The sequence below is a fragment of the Callionymus lyra genome, chromosome 1 (genome assembly GCF_982586985.1).
Source record: "Callionymus lyra chromosome 1, fCalLyr1.hap1.1, whole genome shotgun sequence".
In the NCBI taxonomy this organism is placed as follows: domain Eukaryota; kingdom Metazoa; phylum Chordata; class Actinopteri; order Syngnathiformes; family Callionymidae; genus Callionymus; species Callionymus lyra.
The window spans coordinates 5,401,101-5,421,691 of NC_141818.1; the positions used below are offsets into that span (position 1 = coordinate 5,401,101).

Consider the following 20,591-nt stretch of genomic DNA (forward strand, 5'->3'; position numbering starts at 1 on the left):
TGGTCTCTCTCACCTGGTCCCTCTCACTTGGTCTCTCTCACCTGGTCTCTCTCACCTGGTCCCTCTCACTTGGTCTCTCTCACCTGGTCCCTCTCACTTGGTCTCTCTCACCTGGTCCCTCTCACTTGGTCCCTCTCACTTGGTCTCTCTCACCTGGTCCCTCTCACCTGGTCTCTCTCACCTGGTCCCTCTCACTTGGTCTCTCTCACCTGGTCCCTCTCACTTGGTCTCTCTCACCTGGTCCCTCTCACTTGGTCCCTCTCACTTGGTCTCTCTCACCTGGTCCCTCTCACTTGGTCTCTCTCACCTGGTCCCTCTCACTTGGTCCCTCTCACTTGGTCTCTCTCACCTGGTCCCTCTCACTTGGTCCCTCTCACCTGGTCCCTCTCACTTGGTCTCTCTCACCTGGTCCCTCTCACTTGGTCTCTCTCACCTGGTCTCTCTCATCTGGTACCTCTCACTTGGTCTCTCTCACCTGGTCTCTCTCACCTGGTCTCTCTCAACTGGTACCTCTCACTTGGTCTCTCTCACCTGGTCCCTCTCACTTGGTCCCTCTCACTTGGTCTCTCTCACCTGGTCCCTCTCACTTGGTCTCTCTCACCTGGTCCCTCTCACTTGGTCCCTCACACTTGGTCTCTCTCACCTGGTCTCTCTCACCTTGCCTCTCTCAACTGGTCCCTCTCACCTGGTCCCTCTCACTTGTTCTCTCTCACCTGGTCCCTCTCACTTGGTCTCTCTCACCTGGTCCCTCTCACTTGGTCCCTCTCACTTGGTCTCTCTCACTTGGTCTCTCTCACCTGGTCTCTCTCACCTGGTCCCTCTCACTTGGTCTCTCTCACCTGGTCTCTCTCACCTGGTCCCTCTCACCTGGTCTCTCTCACCTGGTCCCTCTCACTTGGTCTCTCTCATCTGGTCTCTCTCACCTGGTCCCTCTCACTTGGTCTCTCTCACCTGGTGTCTCTCACCTGGTCCCTCTCACTTGGTCCCTTTCACTTGGTCTCTCTCACCTGGTCTCTCTCACCTGGTCCCTCTCACTTGGTCTCTCTCACCTGGTCTCTCTCACCTGGTCCCTCTCACTTGGTCTCTCTCACCTGGTCTCTCTCACCTGGTCCCTCTCACCTGGTCTCTCTCACCTGGTCCCTCTCACTTGGTCTCTCTCACCTGGTCCCTCTCACTTGGTCCCTCTCACTTGGTCTCTCTCACCTGGTCTCTCTCACCTGGTCCCTCTCACTTGGTCTCTCTCACCTTGTCTCTCTCACCTGGTATCTCTCACCTGGTCCCTCTCACTTGGTCTCTCTCACCTGGTCTCTCTCACTTGGTCCCTCTGACTTGGTCTCTCTCACCTGGTCCCTCTCACTTGGTCTCTCTCACCTGGTGTCTCTCACCTGGTCCCTCTCACTTGGTCCCTTTCACTTGGTCTCTCTCACCTGGTCTCTCTCACCTGGTCCCTCTCACTTGGTCTCTCTCACCTGGTCTCTCTCACCTGGTCCCTCTCACTTGGTCTCTCTCACCTGGTCTCTCTCACCTGGTCCCTCTCACCTGGTCTCTCTCACCTGGTCCCTCTCACTTGGTCTCTCTCACCTGGTCCCTCTCACTTGGTCCCTCTCACTTGGTCTCTCTCACCTGGTCTCTCTCACCTGGTCCCTCTCACTTGGTCTCTCTCACCTTGTCTCTCTCACCTGGTATCTCTCACCTGGTCCCTCTCACTTGGTCTCTCTCACCTGGTCTCTCTCACTTGGTCCCTCTGACTTGGTCTCTCTCACCTGGTCCCTCTCACTTGGTCCCTCTCACTTGGTCTCTCTCACCTGGTCCCTCTCACTTGGTCCCTCTCACTTGGTCTCTCTCACTTGGTCTCTCTCACCTGGTCCCTCTCACTTGGTCCCTCTCACTTGGTCTCTCTCACCTGGTCTCTCTCACCTGGTCTCGCTCACCTGGTCTCTCTCACCTGGTCCCTCTCACTTGGTCCCTCTCACTTGGTCTCTCTCACCTGGTCCCTCTCACTTGGTCCCTCTCACTTGGTCTCTCTCACCTGGTCTCTCTCCCCTGGTCCCTCTCACTTGGTCTCTCTCGCCAGGTTTTACAATTAACCATTGCGTTTCCTAATCTTACTGCACGTTTATCCACATCTTTATCTCTTATCATGTGACCATTAACAGGCTTGTTTGAATCATACTCATCTGAGGTGCTTCTTTCATTCTTCTTTTGGATTGGCTGGTTGGGCGTCGCACTGGAGGCATCCTCCCGTCGGACTCGAGGTTGTCTTTCGTGTCGTTGCACTCGTTCCCTGGCAATAACCAAATGATTGTCGCCACAAGAAGATGTGTCACCAGCATTTTCATTTTCTACCGATTGACCTTCACTGCCCTGATTATCGCTGTTGTCATCAGTCTTTGGTGTGTTTGAGCCTCGATGCAGTGGCTCAGATGAAACCAAGTCTCGCTGCCTTCGACTTGGACTTCCGTCCGGAAGACCTTTATGTAGACCGGATCTCCTGGGACCACCAGACTCTTGGTCCCCGTCACCTCAGGTTGTCTCGTTTTTCTCCTGAAGGTAAATCATCTCGTGGATGTTAAATGCTGGATATAGTCGTTCATTTCTGTTTGCAGTTGTTCGAGTGACGGACCCTTGAATGGGCCCCCGAGGGGTGGTGCAGGATTAGGTCTTCCTGGCAGCATCTCATGTGGAGTCAGGTGTGTGATTCTGTGAGTTTGCATTCGATAACCCAGTTAAGTTTTGTTTGCTTCATGTGACCGCCATAGTCCCTTATCATCCTCTCTGGCTCCTCTCTGGCTCCACAATGTCTTCTCAGCCACATTCTGCTGGATCAAGATTATGTCTTCAGGTGTAGCCGCCCGCTCTAATGATACCATCGGCGCCAACATGGCCACGTCACACTCCGATGCTTCTTAAGCTGCAGCGTCTGCTGCGTGGTGGCCTTGTATCACCACATCAGTCCCTTCCCTGTGCGCTTGACATTTTACAATAGCCGGCTCGGCAGGTAACATCTCCTCATGGAGCTGCTCACCTGCCAGTGATGACATCATCACCCAGCGACGGAACCTTCGTCTTCTTACCGACGCCTGACCTTCGCCCCGTGTTTATATGCTCTGGCATATTTTTTATTTCGTCATTCCAGAGAAAGAAGTGTATATGTTTGTTTGCACTTAAGTGTGTGTCTTTGTTTGCTTGTATGTTTGTGTATGTGAGTGCGTCTTTGCCTATGTGTACAGTATGTTTCTTTGTGTGTCTCTTTGTGTGTATATGTTTCTGTCTTTTGGTACGTCTGTGTCCTTGTGTGTGTGTGTGTCTTTGCATCTCTCTGTGTGTCTTTATATCTGTGCGTGTGTCTTTTTAACTCTCTGAGTGTCTTTGTATCTGTGTGTGTGTGTGTCTTTGCATCTGTGTGGGTGTGTGTGTGTTTGTGTCTTTGCATCTGTGTGTGCGCGTGTGTGTTTCTTTGCATCTGTGCGTGTGTCTTTGCATCTGTGTGTGTGCGTGTGTGTTTCTTTACATCTGTGTGTGTGTCTTTGCATCTGTGTGGGTGTGTGTGTGTGTTTCTTTGCATCTGTGTGGGTGTGCGTCTTTTCATCTGTGTAGGTGTGCGCAACAGAGTTTCTTTGCATCTGTGTGTTTGTCTTTCCATCTGTCTTTGTGTGTGCGTGTGTGTTTCTTTGCATCTGTGTGTGTGTCTTTGCATCTGTGTGGGTGTGTGTGCGTCTTTGCATCTGTGTGTGTCTTTGCATCTGTGCGTGTGTGTTTCTTTGCATCTCTGTGTGTGTCTTTGCAGCTGTGTGGGTGTGTGTGCGTCTTTGCATCTGTGTGTGTCTTTGCATCTGTGTGTGTGTGTTTCTTTGCATCTGTGTGTGTGTCTTTGCATATGTGTGGGTGTGTGTGTATCTTTGCATCTGTGTGTGTCTTTGCATCTGTGCGTGTGTGTTTCTTTGCATCTGTGTGTGTGTCTTTGCATCTATGTAGGTGTGTGCATGTGTGTTTCTTTGCATCTGTGTGTGTGTGTGTGTGTGTCTTTGCATCTGTTTAGGTGTGTGTTTGTGTTATTGATAGTACATGTGTGTGGGAGAGCGAGGAAGAGAAAGTCCAAAACAACATTTTAAAAGTATTATTTATAAATAATTTTTACGCAAACATTTATAGAAATAAATAGCATTAAAGACGTGATTCCTCCAGGACTACATTAGTTGTGTGAATCCTTATTTAATGCTTGTTTTGGAAGTGACGTCACCTACACGTGTGTCTGGAAATTCACTGATGACGCTTCAGGTCTAAGTGGTTCTCCATTGCTGGGGCGCTGCTGCCCTCTGTCGGCTAACGATGTATCTGCAGGCTGCCTTGATAAGTTACATAGACACACGATATACAGTAGATAGATAGATAGATAAACTATATTTATTGTGTGTAGTTTTCTTGTGTGTGTTCTCTGCCACGCAATGTGTACGTTACGAACATCGTTGGTGTGTGTATCGCATGTGTGCGTCTTTGTGTAGGTGTTTGTTCTTTACTGTTTTTTTATGGAAACGTGAATACATGTGTGTGTTTGTTTGTTCACCACTTTGAGTGGTTTTTTTATGAAACATTTCATGTGTGTCTTGTGGTTTTGTGTCTATGTCAAGGAGTGTGTGTGTGTGGAAAGCTTTTCTGTGTGTTGCGGCTATTGTGTCGTGACAGAAAAAATTGAACATTAAAATTTGTGTTTATTTGTTGTTGTGTGCATGTTCTTCTGATCTTCATCGGGTGTTTATATTTTCATGTGTGTTTGTTGTATAGTCTAAAGTGTGTGCATGTGTTTGTAAAGTGTAGTGTGTGTGTTTGTGTTTGTGAAGCATTATTGTGTGCAGGTTGGTGTTTGTTTTTACTCTATATTTAGAAGAGATTTTGTCTGTGTGTGCGTCTACAACTCGGTTAGGTGTGTGCAGCTTTTAGTTCATAATTGTGTGTGATTTTGTGTTTCATTGTTTGGTTGTTTTGGGGTTCTTCTGCATCTTAACTCTAGAATTGGTGTGTACTCTGTAGTGTGTGTTCATGTGTGTATTGCTGTGTATTTTTCTATGTCCTTATGTTAGTTCTGGTGTGTACTTTGGAGTGTGTGTTTATTTATTTGTGTGTATAAATTGTAAATTCCGTGTGTACTTTGGAGTGTGTGTCCGTTTGTGTTTTTGTGTGTGTTTTACTTCTAAATAGGGTGTGTACTTTGGAGTGAATAACCGTGTGTGTTTTAATGCTAATTGTGTTTTTGTGTGTCTCCATGTTAGATTGGGTGTGCACTTTGGAGTGTGTGCATTTATTTATTGCTGTGTGTTATTGTGCGTGTTTTAATGCTGGATACGGTGTGTACTTTGGAGTGTGTGTCCATGTGTGTTTTTGTGTGTGTTTTACTGCTAGATAGATCGTGTACTTTCGTGTGTTTTTGTATGTGTTTTACTGCTAGATCGATTTTGTACTTTGGAGTGTGTGTCTGTGTGTGTTTTATGTGTGTTATAGATAGATTGTGTACTTTGGTGTGTGTGTTTTGTGTGTGTTTTATATCTATTGTGTACTTTGGAGTGTGTGTCTGTGTTTTATGTGTGTTATAGATTGATTGTGTACTTTGGAGTGTGTTTGTGTGTGTTGTGTGTGTGTTTTAGATCAATCATGTACTTTGGAGTGTGTGTGTGTGTTTTATGTGTGTTATAGATAGATTGTGTACTTTGGAAATTTGTGTTTTGTGTGTGTTTTATGTGTTATAGATAGATTGTGTACTTTGAAATGTGTGTCTGTGTGTGTTTTATGTGTGTTATAGATCGATTGTGTACTTTTGAGTGTGTGTTTCGTGTGTGTTTTATGTGTGTTACAGATCGATTGTGTACTTTGGAGTGTGTTTCGTGTGTGTTATAGATAGATTGTGTACTTCAGATGTCGTGGACTTCAGATGTCGTGGACTTCAGATGTCGTGGACTTCAGATGTCGTGGACCTCAGATGTCGTGGACTTCAGATGTCGTGGACCTCAGATGTCGTGGACCTCAGATGTCGTGGACCTCAGATGTCGTGTACTTCAGATGTCTTGGACCTCAGATGTCGTGGACCTCAGATGTCGTGGACCTCAGATGTCGTGGACCTCAGATGTCTTGGACCTCAGATGTCGTGGACTTCAGATGTTGTGGACTTTAGATGTCGTGGACTTCAGATGTCTTGGACCTTAGATGTCGTGGACCTCAGATGTCGTGGACCTCAGATGTCTTGGACCTCAGATGTCGTGGACCTCAGATGTCGTGGACTTCAGATGCTGTGGACTTTAGATGTCGTGGACTTCAGATGTCGTGGACTTCAGATATCGTGGACTTCAGATGTCGTGGACGTCAGATATCGTGGACTTCAGATGTCGTGGACCTCAGATGTCGTGGACCTCAGATGTCGTGTACTTCAGATGTCTTGGACCTCAGATGTCGTGGACCTCAGATGTCGTGGACTTCAGATGTCTTGGACCTCAGATGTCGTGGACTTCAGATGTCGTGGACCTCAGATGTCATGAACCTCAGATGTCGTGGACTTCAGATGTCGTGGACCTCAGATGTCGTGGACTTCAGATGTCGTGGACGTCAGATATCGTGGACCTCAGATGTCATGAACTTCAGATGTCGCTGACCTCAGATGTCGTGGACTTCAGATGTCGTGGACGTCAGATGTCGTGGACGTCAGATGTCGTGGACCTCAGATGTCGTGGACCTCAGATGTCGTGGACCTCAGATGTCGTGGACCTCAGACGTCGTGGACCTCAGACGTCGTGGACCTCAGACGTCGTAGACCTCAGATATCGTGGACTTCAGATGTCGTGGACCTCAGATGTCGTGGACTTCAGATGTCGTGGACCTCAGATGTCGTGGACCTCAGATGTCGTGGACTTCAGATGCTGTGGACTTTAGATGTCGTGGACTTCAGATGTCGTGGACTTCAGATATCGTGGACTTCAGATGTCGTGGACGTCAGATATCGTGGACTTCAGATGTCGTGGACCTCAGATGTCGTGGACCTCAGATGTCGTGTACTTCAGATGTCTTGGACCTCAGATGTCGTGGACCTCAGATGCTGTGGACTTTAGATGTCGTGGACTTCAGATGTCTTGGACCTCAGATGTCGTGGACCTCAGATGTCGTGGACCTCAGATGTCTTGGACCTCAGATGTCGTGGACCTCAGATGTCGTGGACTTCAGATGCTGTGGACTTTAGATGTCGTGGACTTCAGATGTCGTGGACTTCAGATATCGTGGACTTCAGATGTCGTGGACGTCAGATATCGTGGACTTCAGATGTCGTGGACCTCAGATGTCGTGGACCTCAGATGTCGTGTACTTCAGATGTCTTGGACCTCAGATGTCGTGGACCTCAGATGTCGTGGACTTCAGATGTCTTGGACCTCAGATGTCGTGGACCTCAGATGTCGTGGACCTCAGATGTCATGAACCTCAGATGTCGTGGACTTCAGATGTCGTGGACCTCAGATGTCGTGGACTTCAGATGTCGTGGACGTCAGATATCGTGGACCTCAGATGTCATGAACTTCAGATGTCGCTGACCTCAGATGTCGTGGACTTCAGATGTCGTGGACGTCAGATGTCGTGGACGTCAGATGTCGTGGACCTCAGATGTCGTGGACCTCAGATGTCGTGGACCTCAGATGTCGTGGACCTCAGACGTCGTGGACCTCAGACGTCGTGGACCTCAGACGTCGTGGACCTCAGATATCGTGGACTTCAGATGTCGTGGACGTCAGATGTCGTGGACTTCAGATGTCGTGGACCTCAGATCTCGTGGACCTCAGATGTCGTGGACCTCAGATGTCGTGGACCTCAAATGTCGTGGACTTCAGATGTCGTGGACCTCAGATGTCGTGGACCTCAGATGTCGTGGACCTCAGACGTCGTGGACCTCAGACGTCGTGGACCTCAGATGTCGTGGACCTCAGACGTCGTGGACCTCAGATGTCGTGGACCTCAGATGTCATGGACCTCAGATATCGTGGACCTCAGATGTCGTGGACGCTCCTCAGATTAAACCAGCAGATGTTTTTAATCCCAATCACCGGAATTAGGCTCCGCTCTGTCCAAGCGTTGCATCATCTGGACGAGCGTCCACTCGCCGATGAAGGACGAGTTGATAATCCTGCTCTCACTGGCGCTCGGCCCAGAGGTATTACTCGCCCTTCGGCTCATCCCTCGCTCTCTCTCTCTCTCTCTCTCTCTCACACACACACACACACACACACACACACACACACACACACACACACACACACACACGTTTGTCGTCACTGAGGTCATTGAGGTTGTGTGTGCGAGGAGGTGGAGGCTGTGAATGGAAGTGTGTGTGTGAATGGAATCATGTGATTACAGACAGGAAGTGGAGTACGGGGGGGGGGGGGTCTCTGGAACACTTTTTAAAAGTATCTTATAGAATATTTTGAACTTTACAAAACAAGGATTTCATAAAAAAACATTGTAATAAAAGTTTCAGATGTTGAAACTTTTTTGTTTTATTGTGTTTTTCAACTTCCTCTGAAAAAACTTCTGTACTTTAAATAGTTTTTTTTTTTTTTTTTCAACTTTTCAATGATCTTATACTTGAGTGAGTTTTGTTTTTGTGTAATGTTTGTCCATCTGAATGAGTCCAAATTGTCAAAAGAAAGTTGTGTTTATGTATTTCTGTGTGTTTTAATGCTAATTGAGTGTATACTTTGAAATGTGTCCATGTGTGTTCTGGTGTGTGTTTTAATGCTAGATTAGGTGTGTACTTTGAAGTGTGTGCTCATTTGTGTAATGCTGTATTTCTTTGTCTACGTTTTATATTTGGTGTGTGTGTGTGGTGTGTGTGTTCATGTGTGTCTCAATGCTAGTATGGGTGTGTACATTGGAGTGTGTTTAATAATATTATTTTTTGTTTTTAACTTTTTAATACAAATTGACTATATTTATTATATATTATTCATATACTTATATAGTATATAATTAGCCAAAAAAGAACTATTAGCATCCGTATGCTAATATACTCTATGCTAATATACTATTATCTAATATAGTAAATGCTAATATATAATATATTAGCTAATAGTATATTAGCATCCTTATGCTAATAGTTTATTAGCATTAATTATATTAGATAATAGTATATTAGCTAATAGTATATTAGCATAATGCTAATCTATTTCTCAAATAAAATGCATAAATATTGTTTTGTTTTTTAAAAGATTATATATTGGAAAATCAAACTGTTTTATATTATTGTCGAGTTATTATTTATTGTGATTATTATTGTATGTCTCATGTTTTTTCTACTGTAAACAGTTTCTTTTCTGTGGTATTCACATTGTAATAAAATATTTTTTGAGTAAATATAGAAGGTGTTCTGACAGTAATACCACGATACACTGAAAATACTAAAGGATAGTTTTGTGTTTGTCGGGCTGAAGAGACGAAGCAGACGCTGGAGTGACAGACGGCGACAGCTGCTCGTCGAACCTCCAAAATAAAACTCGCCCCGTCAGGGCCTTTTACATGTGGACCGTATTTATAGACGGACCTCGAAGGATCCGCCCGCTGATTCCTGGAGGTCCAGTCCAGCAGGTGGACGTCAGCTGATGGTCTGGTTCTGCTGAGGTTTCTGCCACCAAGCCATCACAGTTGAACAGAATTGCGGTCGAACGAAAAATGTCTCCCGACTTACTTTGGTGTCTCAAACTAAAAACAATTTATAACATTATTAGTCGTTTATTTTATTTTAAACTTTGATTTACAACGTTTTTTTGTTTAAATATGAGCAAAAAACATATATTTTATTTATTTTAATAAATTGAAGATTAAGAAAATAAGTTATCAAAAAGTGATCATTTGAGTTACAATATTTCACAATAAGATTTGGTATATGGTTAGTTTAGATCTATTTATATAAATAAATAAAGGTAAGGCAATATGTTCCCATTTCGAATATAATAGTATATATATTTATTTTTAATTAATTCTAGGATAATAAAAAATGTACTTCTATATGTAAACATAATAAATGACACCATTTTTATTATAATAGTGTGTCACCTTTACTTTACATGTAAGAAATATATGTTGAAAAATGATTGATAACAAAAATGTATGTCATCTTATTGTAATATAGAGCCAATAAATTAACATAAACATGTGAATTAATTATGTTATTACAATATATTCTGCAGTTGTACATTATAACTATGGTACAAAATTCCAGCCTCTGAACTTCAGCTTTTGACCAATAATAGAAATCTGACTCTTTTTATTTTTTAAATACAAAGTATTTTTCTCATTTAAAATAACGTATATTACACAAGCTGCCATTTCTTGTAAAAACTATTTTTAATACATATATAAATATACTTTAACTGTACATATAACATTAAAAACATTTTCAAAGGAATTCATTTAAAAAAAATGATTAAATTTTGATTCTTATCAATTGAACCACTACTTGAGCACAATAAGCATAAGAATTATTAGTTAAAAACTATCACAATGTGATAATACGGCCCTTTTATATATTCTCGCATAATGAAAAACATGTTTTAATATAATACTCGGTCAACTTTACTTTACATACAATATACTGTGTATATATAGAAAAAATGGTTTTAATTATATTGAACTGTCTCGATGTTTAGATTTTAAATACTTTATCATTCTAATTAGGAGTTACACTACAAGAAGTAATTAACTATTGTATCTTATTTTAAATTCTGCAGCTGGAAAAGTACATTAACAAAATGTAAAAAAAAAGATATACATTTCAACAGGAAACATGTCATTTGTTCTCCATAAATAAAGAATTAATAATAGAATCAACTGCATCAAAATGAAGCGATTTCATGATCGTCCTCCTTTATTCTAACCTGGATGGAGTTTTGACCCTCAGGTGACCTTGAGCTTCCAATAAGACACGTCTGTTGAGCAAAAAAAAAAAACCTTTTTTTTTTATTATTATTTCTCGTTGAAAGGAACTTGGTAGAATATTACAGCAGAACACACATGACTGAAAACAGCTGCCATTTCACGTAACACAGTACAGGAAGAAGGATGTAGTTCAATCGCATGTGTAATAGTTTCATATCTATATATATATATATATTTATATCAAATTCAAAAGAAAACTATTGCTCCCAGATGTTTGTTTCCATATGGCATTAATTCTGCTGTGTCAGGAGTTTCAACGAGAGGTTTACACACCGAGAAAGAGGCGCGACCATGATGGTGACATTCCCCTGAAGATTAAAAAGAAAAACATTGTGGCCTTCTTTTTTTTTAAGGTGTTTAAATTAAACTTGCAAAATACAAAATAAAACTGGAACTCTGCTCTCTGTATATGGATAAATAGCATCGTACGGCAACCGGCAAAAGAAAAAAAGAACACAAGGCAGCGAGAGCAGGCATGCAAACCAAACATCACGAGGAGCACTGGAGACGCTTTTTCTGTTTTTTAAAAACCTTTTTTCTTGTGTGTGTCGTATGGCAACTGATGGCGGACGCCCCGGGACAAGACATGGACTGAAATGAGGGGGGACAACTTTTTGACGCTGTGGTAAAGTGAACTGGAGTGTTTGTTCCTAAAAAAAACAAAAAAAAACAGGAAAAAGAAGCAGGTATGAAATATCGCCCAAGTTTAGTGTTTAAATAAGCCACTTGAGGCAGCGGTTCTGAGACTTCATAAATCTCTTTTGAAAAATAATTTCTTCTATACTTATTCTTTTTTTTTAGTAAGTAAAACTCTTCCAGTATACATACATATATATATATTTATTTTCTTTAGATAAAGCACCCTTTCGGTGGGTTTTTGTTTCCCCCAAAGCACCTAATTTTCTTTACAATCGGACCGAACCGAGGGGGGTTCGGCCGGTGAGTTCAAGAGTAAAGGATCCAAATGCAAAAAACAAGTCCACAAATTTCCTTGAGGTGGTAGCTCAAACCCGAAAAAAAAATCATGACCCCCCTACCCTACCGCCCCCCCCCCCCCATTTTTTAGGGTGAGACATCATCAGTTGCCACAGACTGGTCTCACCCTCTGGAGAGTGACGCGCAGGCACAGGTGATGCTGACCCACCCGAACTGTAGACACCCCCCGAAACGGGGGGCCACATGTGAGCAGCCATCACTTCAGCTATCGGGAGGGGAGGGGGAGGTGAAGGGGGAGGGAGGAGGGGAGACTCATTTCGGATGATCCGAGGAATCCGAATGAGTCATGTGCTTGTAACAGATCACCTCACGGGACTCGGAATGGAAGTCCTTGCCCGTCCACAATAGCCGCGGCTCTGGCTCGGGTCACACATGCGCAGGGGGGGCCCCCCCTTCTCACCTGTCCCGCCCCCCCACCCCTCAAAGATCAGACAGGTCAAGAGAGAGAGGGGGAGGGGGGGACCAGGAAGTGGAACTACCGTCTTCAGCTGGGCTACATGTGTGAGGCTATCAAATAGACAATCAATAATATATCTATATATAATATATATATTTATAAATCACTGGGAAAAATCTCCTACAGGAGCCGAACTACTGCAGTCTTATCTATCACATCCACCTAAACTCTTATATAGACAGTAACTTCTCAGTCAAATATACTTTTTTTTTTTTTTTTACTTTTTCTTAAACTCCGTTTTAATCATGTTTAAAGAGTTCGATTCGTCATGCACGTTATATCCTCTTTTTCCTCCAGCTTTTGTTGTGTTTCGCATCATGTTGTCGCTCCACCGGGGGCTCAGTCGTCCTCCACCTCCTCGCCCTCCGACTCCTCTCCGGCCTGCCGCTCGTACATCTTGTCCCGGTGCCGCTCCTGGATCTCCTTCATCTCCTCCGCGTAGCGACTGAAGGCGCCGCCGAACTTGCTCCAGGCCTTGAAGGGTATCGTGATCGAGTTCCTGTAGCTGGGCTTCACCTCGCTCACGCGCAGGAAGACGCCGTACTTGTTGGAGCCCACGTCGAAGAAGAAGCGCTTCGAGTCCACCATGATCGTGGTGCCCTCCGGGAGCTCTCCGAACCCGGCGCCTCCGCCGCCTCCTCCTGCTCCTCCGCCGCCCGCCAGGTCCTCCTCATCCCCGCCGTAGTCGTCGATCAACTTGGCGAGCGCGTCGCGGAACTCGATGAGTCCCTGGGCCGGCAGAGCGATGGTCTGGCCGGCCTGCATCCCGGCGCCGGGGATCCCGCCCACTCCGACCCCGAACCCAGGGCCTCGGTTGACGGTCTGGCGGATCCGCAGGAACCTCCCGCGCTGGTTCTCCTTCAGGTCCAGGTAGTACTTGCGGTTCTCCCGCACCAGGAACTCGCTCTTCAGGGCCCGCCTAGGCCCGGTGTCGTCGCCGCCGCCGGAGGACTGCGCGATCTGCTCCGGGGTGCTGGGCCCCAGCTGGGCGTAGTGCTCGATAAAGTCCCCCAGGTAGTCGCGGAACTCCGCCGCCACCGACATGGAGAGCGTCAGGCGGCTTTTGGAGCCGCCGGCTCCGACCTCGGCGATCTTGATGAACCGGCCTTTCGCGTTCTGCTTCACGTCCAGGTAGAAGCGTTTGTTCTGGATGTCCAGCCGCTTCGACGCCAGCTCCTGGGTCTCCGGCTCCCGCTGGTAGTGCTGGAAACCACCACCGCCGCCGCCGCCTCCACCTCCTCCGCCGCCACCGCCGCCGCCGCCTCCCCCTCCGCTGCTGCCGCCGCGCTCACTGCCGCTGTCCCCATCCGCCATCTTCGCCACCAGCAGCCCGTTTCTCTGCGTGTCTCACAGACGCCCCTTCTGCCCGACCGGAGGAGAAGAAAAAAACCGGACGCGGGACCCTCGGCGCCGATTGGCCGACGCGGCTGTTCGTCACGCGCGTCACAGGAAGTTCCGCGCTCCCATTGGCTAACACCCACCGTCCGTCACCACCGAGCACCCGCCCCCCCCCCCCCTCTAATGAAGTGACGTTAGATTGCGTGCTTGTATTTACAGGCCTCGGCAGAGACCAGCGGCGATTAAAACATTTCACTGTCAAATCTAAAGTCATTTTTCCAACTGTTTCCTCTCGTCCTGATAGTTTAGCGACTCGTTATAGAGTTTTGAACGGACTCTGACGACGTTCAGGGGGGTTGACAAAACCTGCATTTTGGAAGGTCACTGGTTCAATCCCTGCTGTCTCGTGTCCTTGAGCAAGACTTGAGGAAAACTAATTAGTCCAGATGAGTCAATCAAAAGGTTACCTGGCGCTCACCAGGTGGTTAGATCTAAGTTTAAATCTAAAGGTAGATCACATCTATTTGTAATACATGTGATTGTGATGTCATGACTATAACTTACATCACATTATTGATGAGCAACACATTTTAAAAGTCACGAGTCGTTGCAACAATTGATTTTTCTTAAAACTGCTGACTTTGCTGTGTGATCTCAGCTCTTAAAAATGTAGTTAAATGGATAAAAACTGTAACTTATAAATCAACTTTTGTTTTATTAATTTCATTATTACACAGTTCTACCGCCTTGATACACTTTTTACACACTGACTGTGAACATTTAAGTAGCTGACAGCCTAAATATAATGGGAACAACAACAAAATAAATCTAATAAAATCAAGCTAAATGGGCTAAAACTCTAATTAAATTGTATTCTATATACCATTTTTTAAAGTTAAAGCACTTTTTAAAACTTTCTTTATAATAGGGGTGTGTATTGGCAAGAATCTGGTGATATGATAAATGTATTTCAATACTGTAGTAACAAGTATATATTTGTAGTATTGTACTTGACTCTGGTGTTGCAGAATTTACAGACCACATGACTCTTGACGAAGTTGTAACTGTTTTATTTTTTTTTTGATTTGAAACCAAAAAATATCCAAACATCAGCTATAAAAGCTCCTGGAATCGACTGTATCCTCTCGTCCTCAATCATCTTCAAGATCTCGCAGGACTTTATCGATCCTATACCTGCAGAAGAAGAAAGACTGCTGCCATCTAGCTGCTGGTCTGTTCAATTGCAACGTGAAAATGAACAAACGCTCTGAATATTTGAACGTTAATTGTCAACATAAAAACATAAAGTAATGTAGAAACACTTTATTAAAGTAAAAAACATAAAATAACTTTGATAAAAAAAAGGACTTTGAATTATATATAATGTAATGTTTTCGCTATTACGAAGACAATGTGACTTTACAAACAACGCTTTAAATCTTTCAGGAGCCAAGGTCTAAAGCAGACTTGTTTCATTTGTTCCTTTTTGGTAGTTAGATGCCTAAGCTTCATCAAAACCTATAACTCAAGCAGCTGGTCTAAAGAAAAATACATTTTTAAAACAAATGCTATACTTTCTAGCTTAGCTAGTTGCTAATGGTGCCAACTGCAGTCAATCCAAGGTAACTTTGTATCTTATTTTAATGTTAATCTCCAATTTAAAAACAAAATATCGTCTTTAATATAAATTTAGTATTTTAAAGACAAGACATGTTTTGTTTTTAAACAAATTCATACATTTATGTGGCAAGTGACGTGTCCTAAACAAGGTAATGAAAATCTGTCTTTAACTGTCTACACTTTCAAATTTCAATCCACACTATGTAAATAGTTTTACTGTACATTTCTATTTACGTTTAAGATTGTATATTTCATGTTTAATGTCGCACAACTCTACCCAAGCACAATTGGTGGAACCTTTCACTGATATACTGACTTGCAGTGAAAATATTTAATCAACAATTTATCCCAGGTCACTTGTTTCTAAAAATGTGTCCCAGATGGTTTAGAAAAGTTACATAGATGAGTATTTTCTTGTACATGTCTGCGAGGTCCTTGGGGAGAAAGCTATGAGTACACAAAGCCTTATAATGTTTATTTTTAAAACTTGTACATCAAGTGGAGATGACAAGAAATGTCACTTAAGTTGATTTGTTGCCAAACTGTTGATGTCTTTGTGATGAAGTATAAAAGCTTTTGCTAATGACCTCATCGAGAGCTTGACTTCAGTCGACAGTTGGACCAGGAAGAGTCACAACGAAAGTGTCACAACTGTCAGGTCAAGATCGGATCAGAGTTAAGTTGTCATATCCTGACTTACAACGCATCATCTATATCTGAATGTCACTTTTCAATGAGGAAATAGAAAAAAGGAAACTGGATGAAGCTGAGTTTATGTTACAGGTTATTTTCCGAACTACTTTGAAAGGACTTATACTTGGAGTAAATCATCACAGTATTTGTTTACAATATTTTAAATTTGCTTTGAAAGCTCCCTCAGTAGAACCTTAGGAACCTAAGGAATCAATCCACTGTTCCCTTCTTGCCCACGGCAGTCAGAGTATTTAACAAAAATATATAAAGGTAAGGTAAGGTAAGGTAGATAGGTAGGTAAATTGTTTTTTTTCCAATAGCCACAACAAATACAGCATTTTTTCATAAAAAATAAATCAAAAATAAAATAAGAACAGAACAGAAGAATAGAATATACTATTTAATGAGCGTTAAATACTCATTTATAACACAATCATTATTTGTTTTGTTTATTTTATTATCATTATTCAGTATTATTGATGTGTTAGTATTTTTAAACAACTGTACAGTATGGCCTAAAAATATGTGTATGTAAGTTCTTTTTTGTTGTTGTTGAGAAATGTGGCGTATCAATCAGTCAAAACCATCCATTTTCTTCCACTCGTGTGGGTCGCGGGGGCAGCAGACACACGTCTTCCAGCAAATTATCTCTTCAATCTATTCATGGTCTTCAACAGTCAAGCTGAAGAAAGTTTTTCATCATTAGTTTGATTCTAAAAATCGACTTTACTTGACAAGTGTCCACTTCCGTCCAGCTGAGGGCAGCATTCGGTTTCTGCTTCGACCCAATGACATGGCCGTGCCCGCTTTAAACGAGGGAATAGAACCATCAACCCAACCCTGACCTCATGAATCAACACCGTCGCTCGAGTTTACGACTAAATGTGTCATTTTTGGAGACATTTTGGCCCGAAACTCCTTCAAAGAGACTCGCCGTCCTCGCGGTCCCGCCTACTTGTTGGTTCCGTGCGCAAAAAACCCCGAGCGCGACGACGATTTCCCCGGGTGGGGGATGGGTGAGCGGCGCCGCAACGCGGCCGCCCATTGGTCGACGCCGAGTTTCGAAGCAACAACATGGCTTCTGATTGGACGCCTGACCTCCCACGACGAGCGAACGGGTTTATTGTTTCTTTGCTTTCGGCTGTCGGTTCGGTTCTGCAATCAAAGAAGAGGCGGAAAAAAAATGGTTCGTGCTTCAATGTTGCCTTCGATGGGTAGATCGTGGCTGCATTTTGTGTTTTTTTTAGGGGTTTACGACGTGTTACTTATTTGGGATTTAAACAGGGATTTTGACTGTAGCCGAAGAAGCTGCGCCGCGTCGCAAACTGTCACTGGAAATGTGTTTGTTTGAATATATGGTGTCGTTTAATGCGATTTATGTTTAAAACAAGACACGCAAACTTCAAGTTTATCGGTGAAAAAAGCTGCAGTCGATCGCGTTTTTTCAAAATGAACGCGGGATTTGAGTGTATATGGACGGGATTAGCAGCCGTTAGCAAAGCGCGACTGTGTGACCGGATGATGCGTTTTAGTGTTTGTTTACATCATGTGCACGGATAACGCGCAAACTTTATTTAGTCGCAATTATTTAAAGCAGTATTTTTTTTAATTTTTTCTTTCATACAAATCCCGATTTTTCCCTCCTTCTTACACGATGTCATTGTTGTGGTTCCATCGTCGCGGCGGTGACGTCTTTGACAGCCGTCAATCACCGTCTCTCGTTTGAATTAGTTATTCGTTAACGATAAGAAAATGAAGCCTCGGAATTTAAAGACTTTTTTTATGAGCTGCCAATATTTTTTTTAATTTCCGGTGAGCGTTTTGTTGTTTTTCGCCGCCTTTATGTTTATTTATGAATGGCGGGAAAGTAGTAGCACTTTTGTTAGTGTACGAGGGGATACTCGTGCGATCTATGGGATTATAGTGGTTTATTTATTTGTGTGTTTTCTTGGACTGTGACAGGCTGGAGGCAAGGCAGGAAAAGACAGTGGCAAAGCCAAGGCCAAGGCTGTGTCACGCTCTCAAAGAGCAGGTCTACAGGTGAGTGTCTCGTTTACACTGGTTTGGGGGTCTTTTATGTTGACTGTTGTGAGGGGCCATCAAGAGGGACATTAATATAATGGGAATACTAAAGAAAAATAAAAACGAGTTACAAAAATGAATGAAATAAATTAAATCTAAATGTTCTTTTTTTTATACAACTTTTTATCTGATGTGAAAACGGTTTTTAAAATGCATTTTCATTAGGGGTGTGTATTGGTGGTATCTGGAAATGCGATGATACAATACAATATCATGTATTGCAATACTGTAGTAACAAGGATATATTTGAAGTATTGTCGAGTATTTGTACGTGTTGCAGAATTTACAGACCACATGACTCTCGATACATTTGTAACTGTTTTCATTAGTTTTGAAACCAAAATATGTCCAAACATCAGCTTCAAAAACTTCTGGAGTCACTGTATCCTCTCGTCCTCAGTTGTCACTGGTATTTTTTCCCCCATAAATTTACTGCGGAGGATGCAATGACTGCCGCCATCTAGTGGCTGGAACTTTATTTGCAACATTAAAATGAACAATTGCTGTGAATATTTGTAAATACACTTTTTTATTTTAGACACACTTGTGATATATAAAAGAAGTATGATTAAATATTTTGAAAGTGTAGAAAAATGATACAGGGTTGTGATATGCAGTTAGTTTTTTATTATTATTGTTTTTTGGCTTACACCCTTCATTTTAGTGGCCAATTAATACTCAACAAAAGCCCTATAGTCATATTTAGAGTTCAAATGCTAGTGAATAATTATAGAAATGCAAAATAAAATCGTTAGTTTCTACATGATCTGTCCATCATCAACTTCGAGCTCACAAGGGCCGCGAAGTACAATCAAAGGGCCGCACTTTTTCTCACGTCCCGTCCAAACTCTACTCCCCGATCAGTTCCCGGTGGGTCGTATCCACAGGCACCTGAAGACCCGCACCACCAGCCACGGTCGCGTCGGAGCCACGGCAGCCGTGTACAGCGCCGCCATCCTGGAGTACCTCACGGCCGAGGTGAGTGTGGAAAACCCGGGGAGAAGGTTGTGACGCAAAGTTCATCATCGTCATCATCATCGCCGCTCTGTCCAGGTCCTGGAGTTGGCGGGTAACGCGTCTAAAGACTTGAAGGTGAAGCGTATCACCCCCCGTCACTTGCAGCTGGCCATCCGTGGAGACGAGGAGTTGGACTCCCTCATCAAGGCCACCATCGCCGGAGGAGGTGAGTCCACGCCACCAGGTGCACAGGAACGGTTTGTCATGTTCTTCGCTTGTTTCCAGGTGTCATTCCTCACATCCACAAATCCCTCATCGGGAAGAAGGGCCAACAGAAGACTGTGTAGACCTTGAACACAAATTCCAGGGCTTTGATTGGACCATGAGTTCACATTTTTTTTTTTTTTTATTATTAATATGATAGAGGAGAGATTGTTAGCATTTGTGTTGTTTTGCCCCCCCCCCCCCTCATGTTCGTAGAAACAGAATTCCTCTTTAATCTTTTTGTATGTTTACTGTAGGTTTGAGTGGGGAACAGAGAATTTGTTTGATTGGCCCTTGTTTTATACTGAAAAGAAAAATTGTTAAAACTGTTTTTATATGAGACAAAAAAAAAGAAAAGACTTGTTTGTGCTTATTTCCTTGAGGTTACAATATTTGCTATAATGGAAGTTTTTAAGGAGCTATTTTTTTGGATGACATATTACAGCTTAAATGTAAGATGGTGCTTTTTTTCCCCTTTTGACTTACTGTAATATTTTGAACTGCACAATGACGGTGTATTAAAATTGAACGTTTTTTACATCAAAATAATAGTTGTGCGACTCTTTTTATGACCCAACGAGCAACGTTGCCTAAGCTAATATTTGAATAAACATTAAAAATATTCTTATTTCTTATTCAAAGTACGTTTATTTGCTAGTTTTATAATTAAGTCAAAATGAGGAGCTACTTTTAGCGTCGAGCTAAGATGATGCGATGCTTTTGTGGGTATTCTGAGGAACAAAAACTCAATAAAAACTAACTTATTCATCTTTTTTATTGATTTCAAGGAGAACTGAAAGTGATAGACGACTAACAAATACAAACTTGGAGGTTAAATTACCTTAAATGAAAAAAAATCTTGGCATCGTTGCAATGTTCACACACTTCTGGAATTCACGCTTAAATTAACATATTTTAATTAAATTATTTTAGACTTTTTTAATTGCTCATGTTTTAAAATGAATGGGTACAATAATAGTTATATTTTATACTCTTCTAAATAAACCTAAATATATTCTAAATACTAGCATGGAATGGCGAAGTACATAAATAACCACCAGAGGGCGCTACATAGCTATTTACGGCAGAATACCAAGACCAACGGAGCCGAAATATTTTAAAGCGATCTGGGATTTGAAATTACAAATTTGGTTCGGTATTTAAAAGCAAACCACTAGATAACAACAGCAGCGACTTTACTAATATTTCAAACGCTTACATTATG

The 20,591-nt window shown here is 43.0% G+C and overlaps 2 protein-coding genes across 3 annotated transcripts; one reads left to right on the forward strand and one right to left on the reverse strand.

The window, feature by feature from the left end:
- Nucleotides 1-10,952: 10,952 nt before the first annotated feature.
- LOC148087575 (transcriptional regulator protein Pur-beta-like) lies at nt 10,953-13,759 on the reverse strand. Its single transcript, XM_087789482.1, has one exon. It carries the CDS (start codon nt 13,724-13,726, stop codon nt 12,752-12,754), a length of 975 nt encoding a protein of 324 aa, XP_087645608.1. The 5' UTR covers nt 13,727-13,759; the 3' UTR covers nt 10,953-12,751.
- A 2,720-nt stretch (nt 13,760-16,479) lies between these two features.
- Nucleotides 16,480-19,915, forward strand: LOC148087576 (histone H2A.V-like). Of its 2 annotated transcripts, none has more exons than XM_087789496.1 (5): nt 16,480-17,249; nt 18,026-18,103; nt 19,010-19,123; nt 19,199-19,328; nt 19,388-19,915. In XM_087789496.1, the coding sequence occupies exons 1-5, from the start codon at nt 17,076-17,078 to the stop codon at nt 19,447-19,449; spliced, it is 558 nt and encodes a 185-aa protein (XP_087645622.1). In that variant the 5' UTR covers nt 16,480-17,075; the 3' UTR covers nt 19,450-19,915. The 2 variants fall into 2 exon arrangements, with proteins under 2 accessions (XP_087645622.1, XP_087645630.1); XM_087789504.1 differs by having other exon boundaries at nt 17,045-17,253; nt 18,033-18,103.
- Nucleotides 19,916-20,591: the final 676 nt, after the last annotated feature.

Coding starts and splice junctions, on each gene's coding strand:
- LOC148087575 (XM_087789482.1), bottom strand. CDS start 13,726: ATGGCGGATGGGGACAGCGGCAGTGAGCGCGGCGGCAGCAGCGGAGGG.
- LOC148087576 (XM_087789496.1), top strand. CDS start 17,076: ATGGGTGAGCGGCGCCGCAACGCGGCCGCCCATTGGTCGACGCCGAGT. Junction 19,124..19,198: donor TGGAGTACCTCACGGCCGAG/GTGAGTGTGGAA, acceptor CGCTCTGTCCAG/GTCCTGGAGTTGGCGGGTAA. Junction 19,329..19,387: donor GGCCACCATCGCCGGAGGAG/GTGAGTCCACGC, acceptor GCTTGTTTCCAG/GTGTCATTCCTCACATCCAC.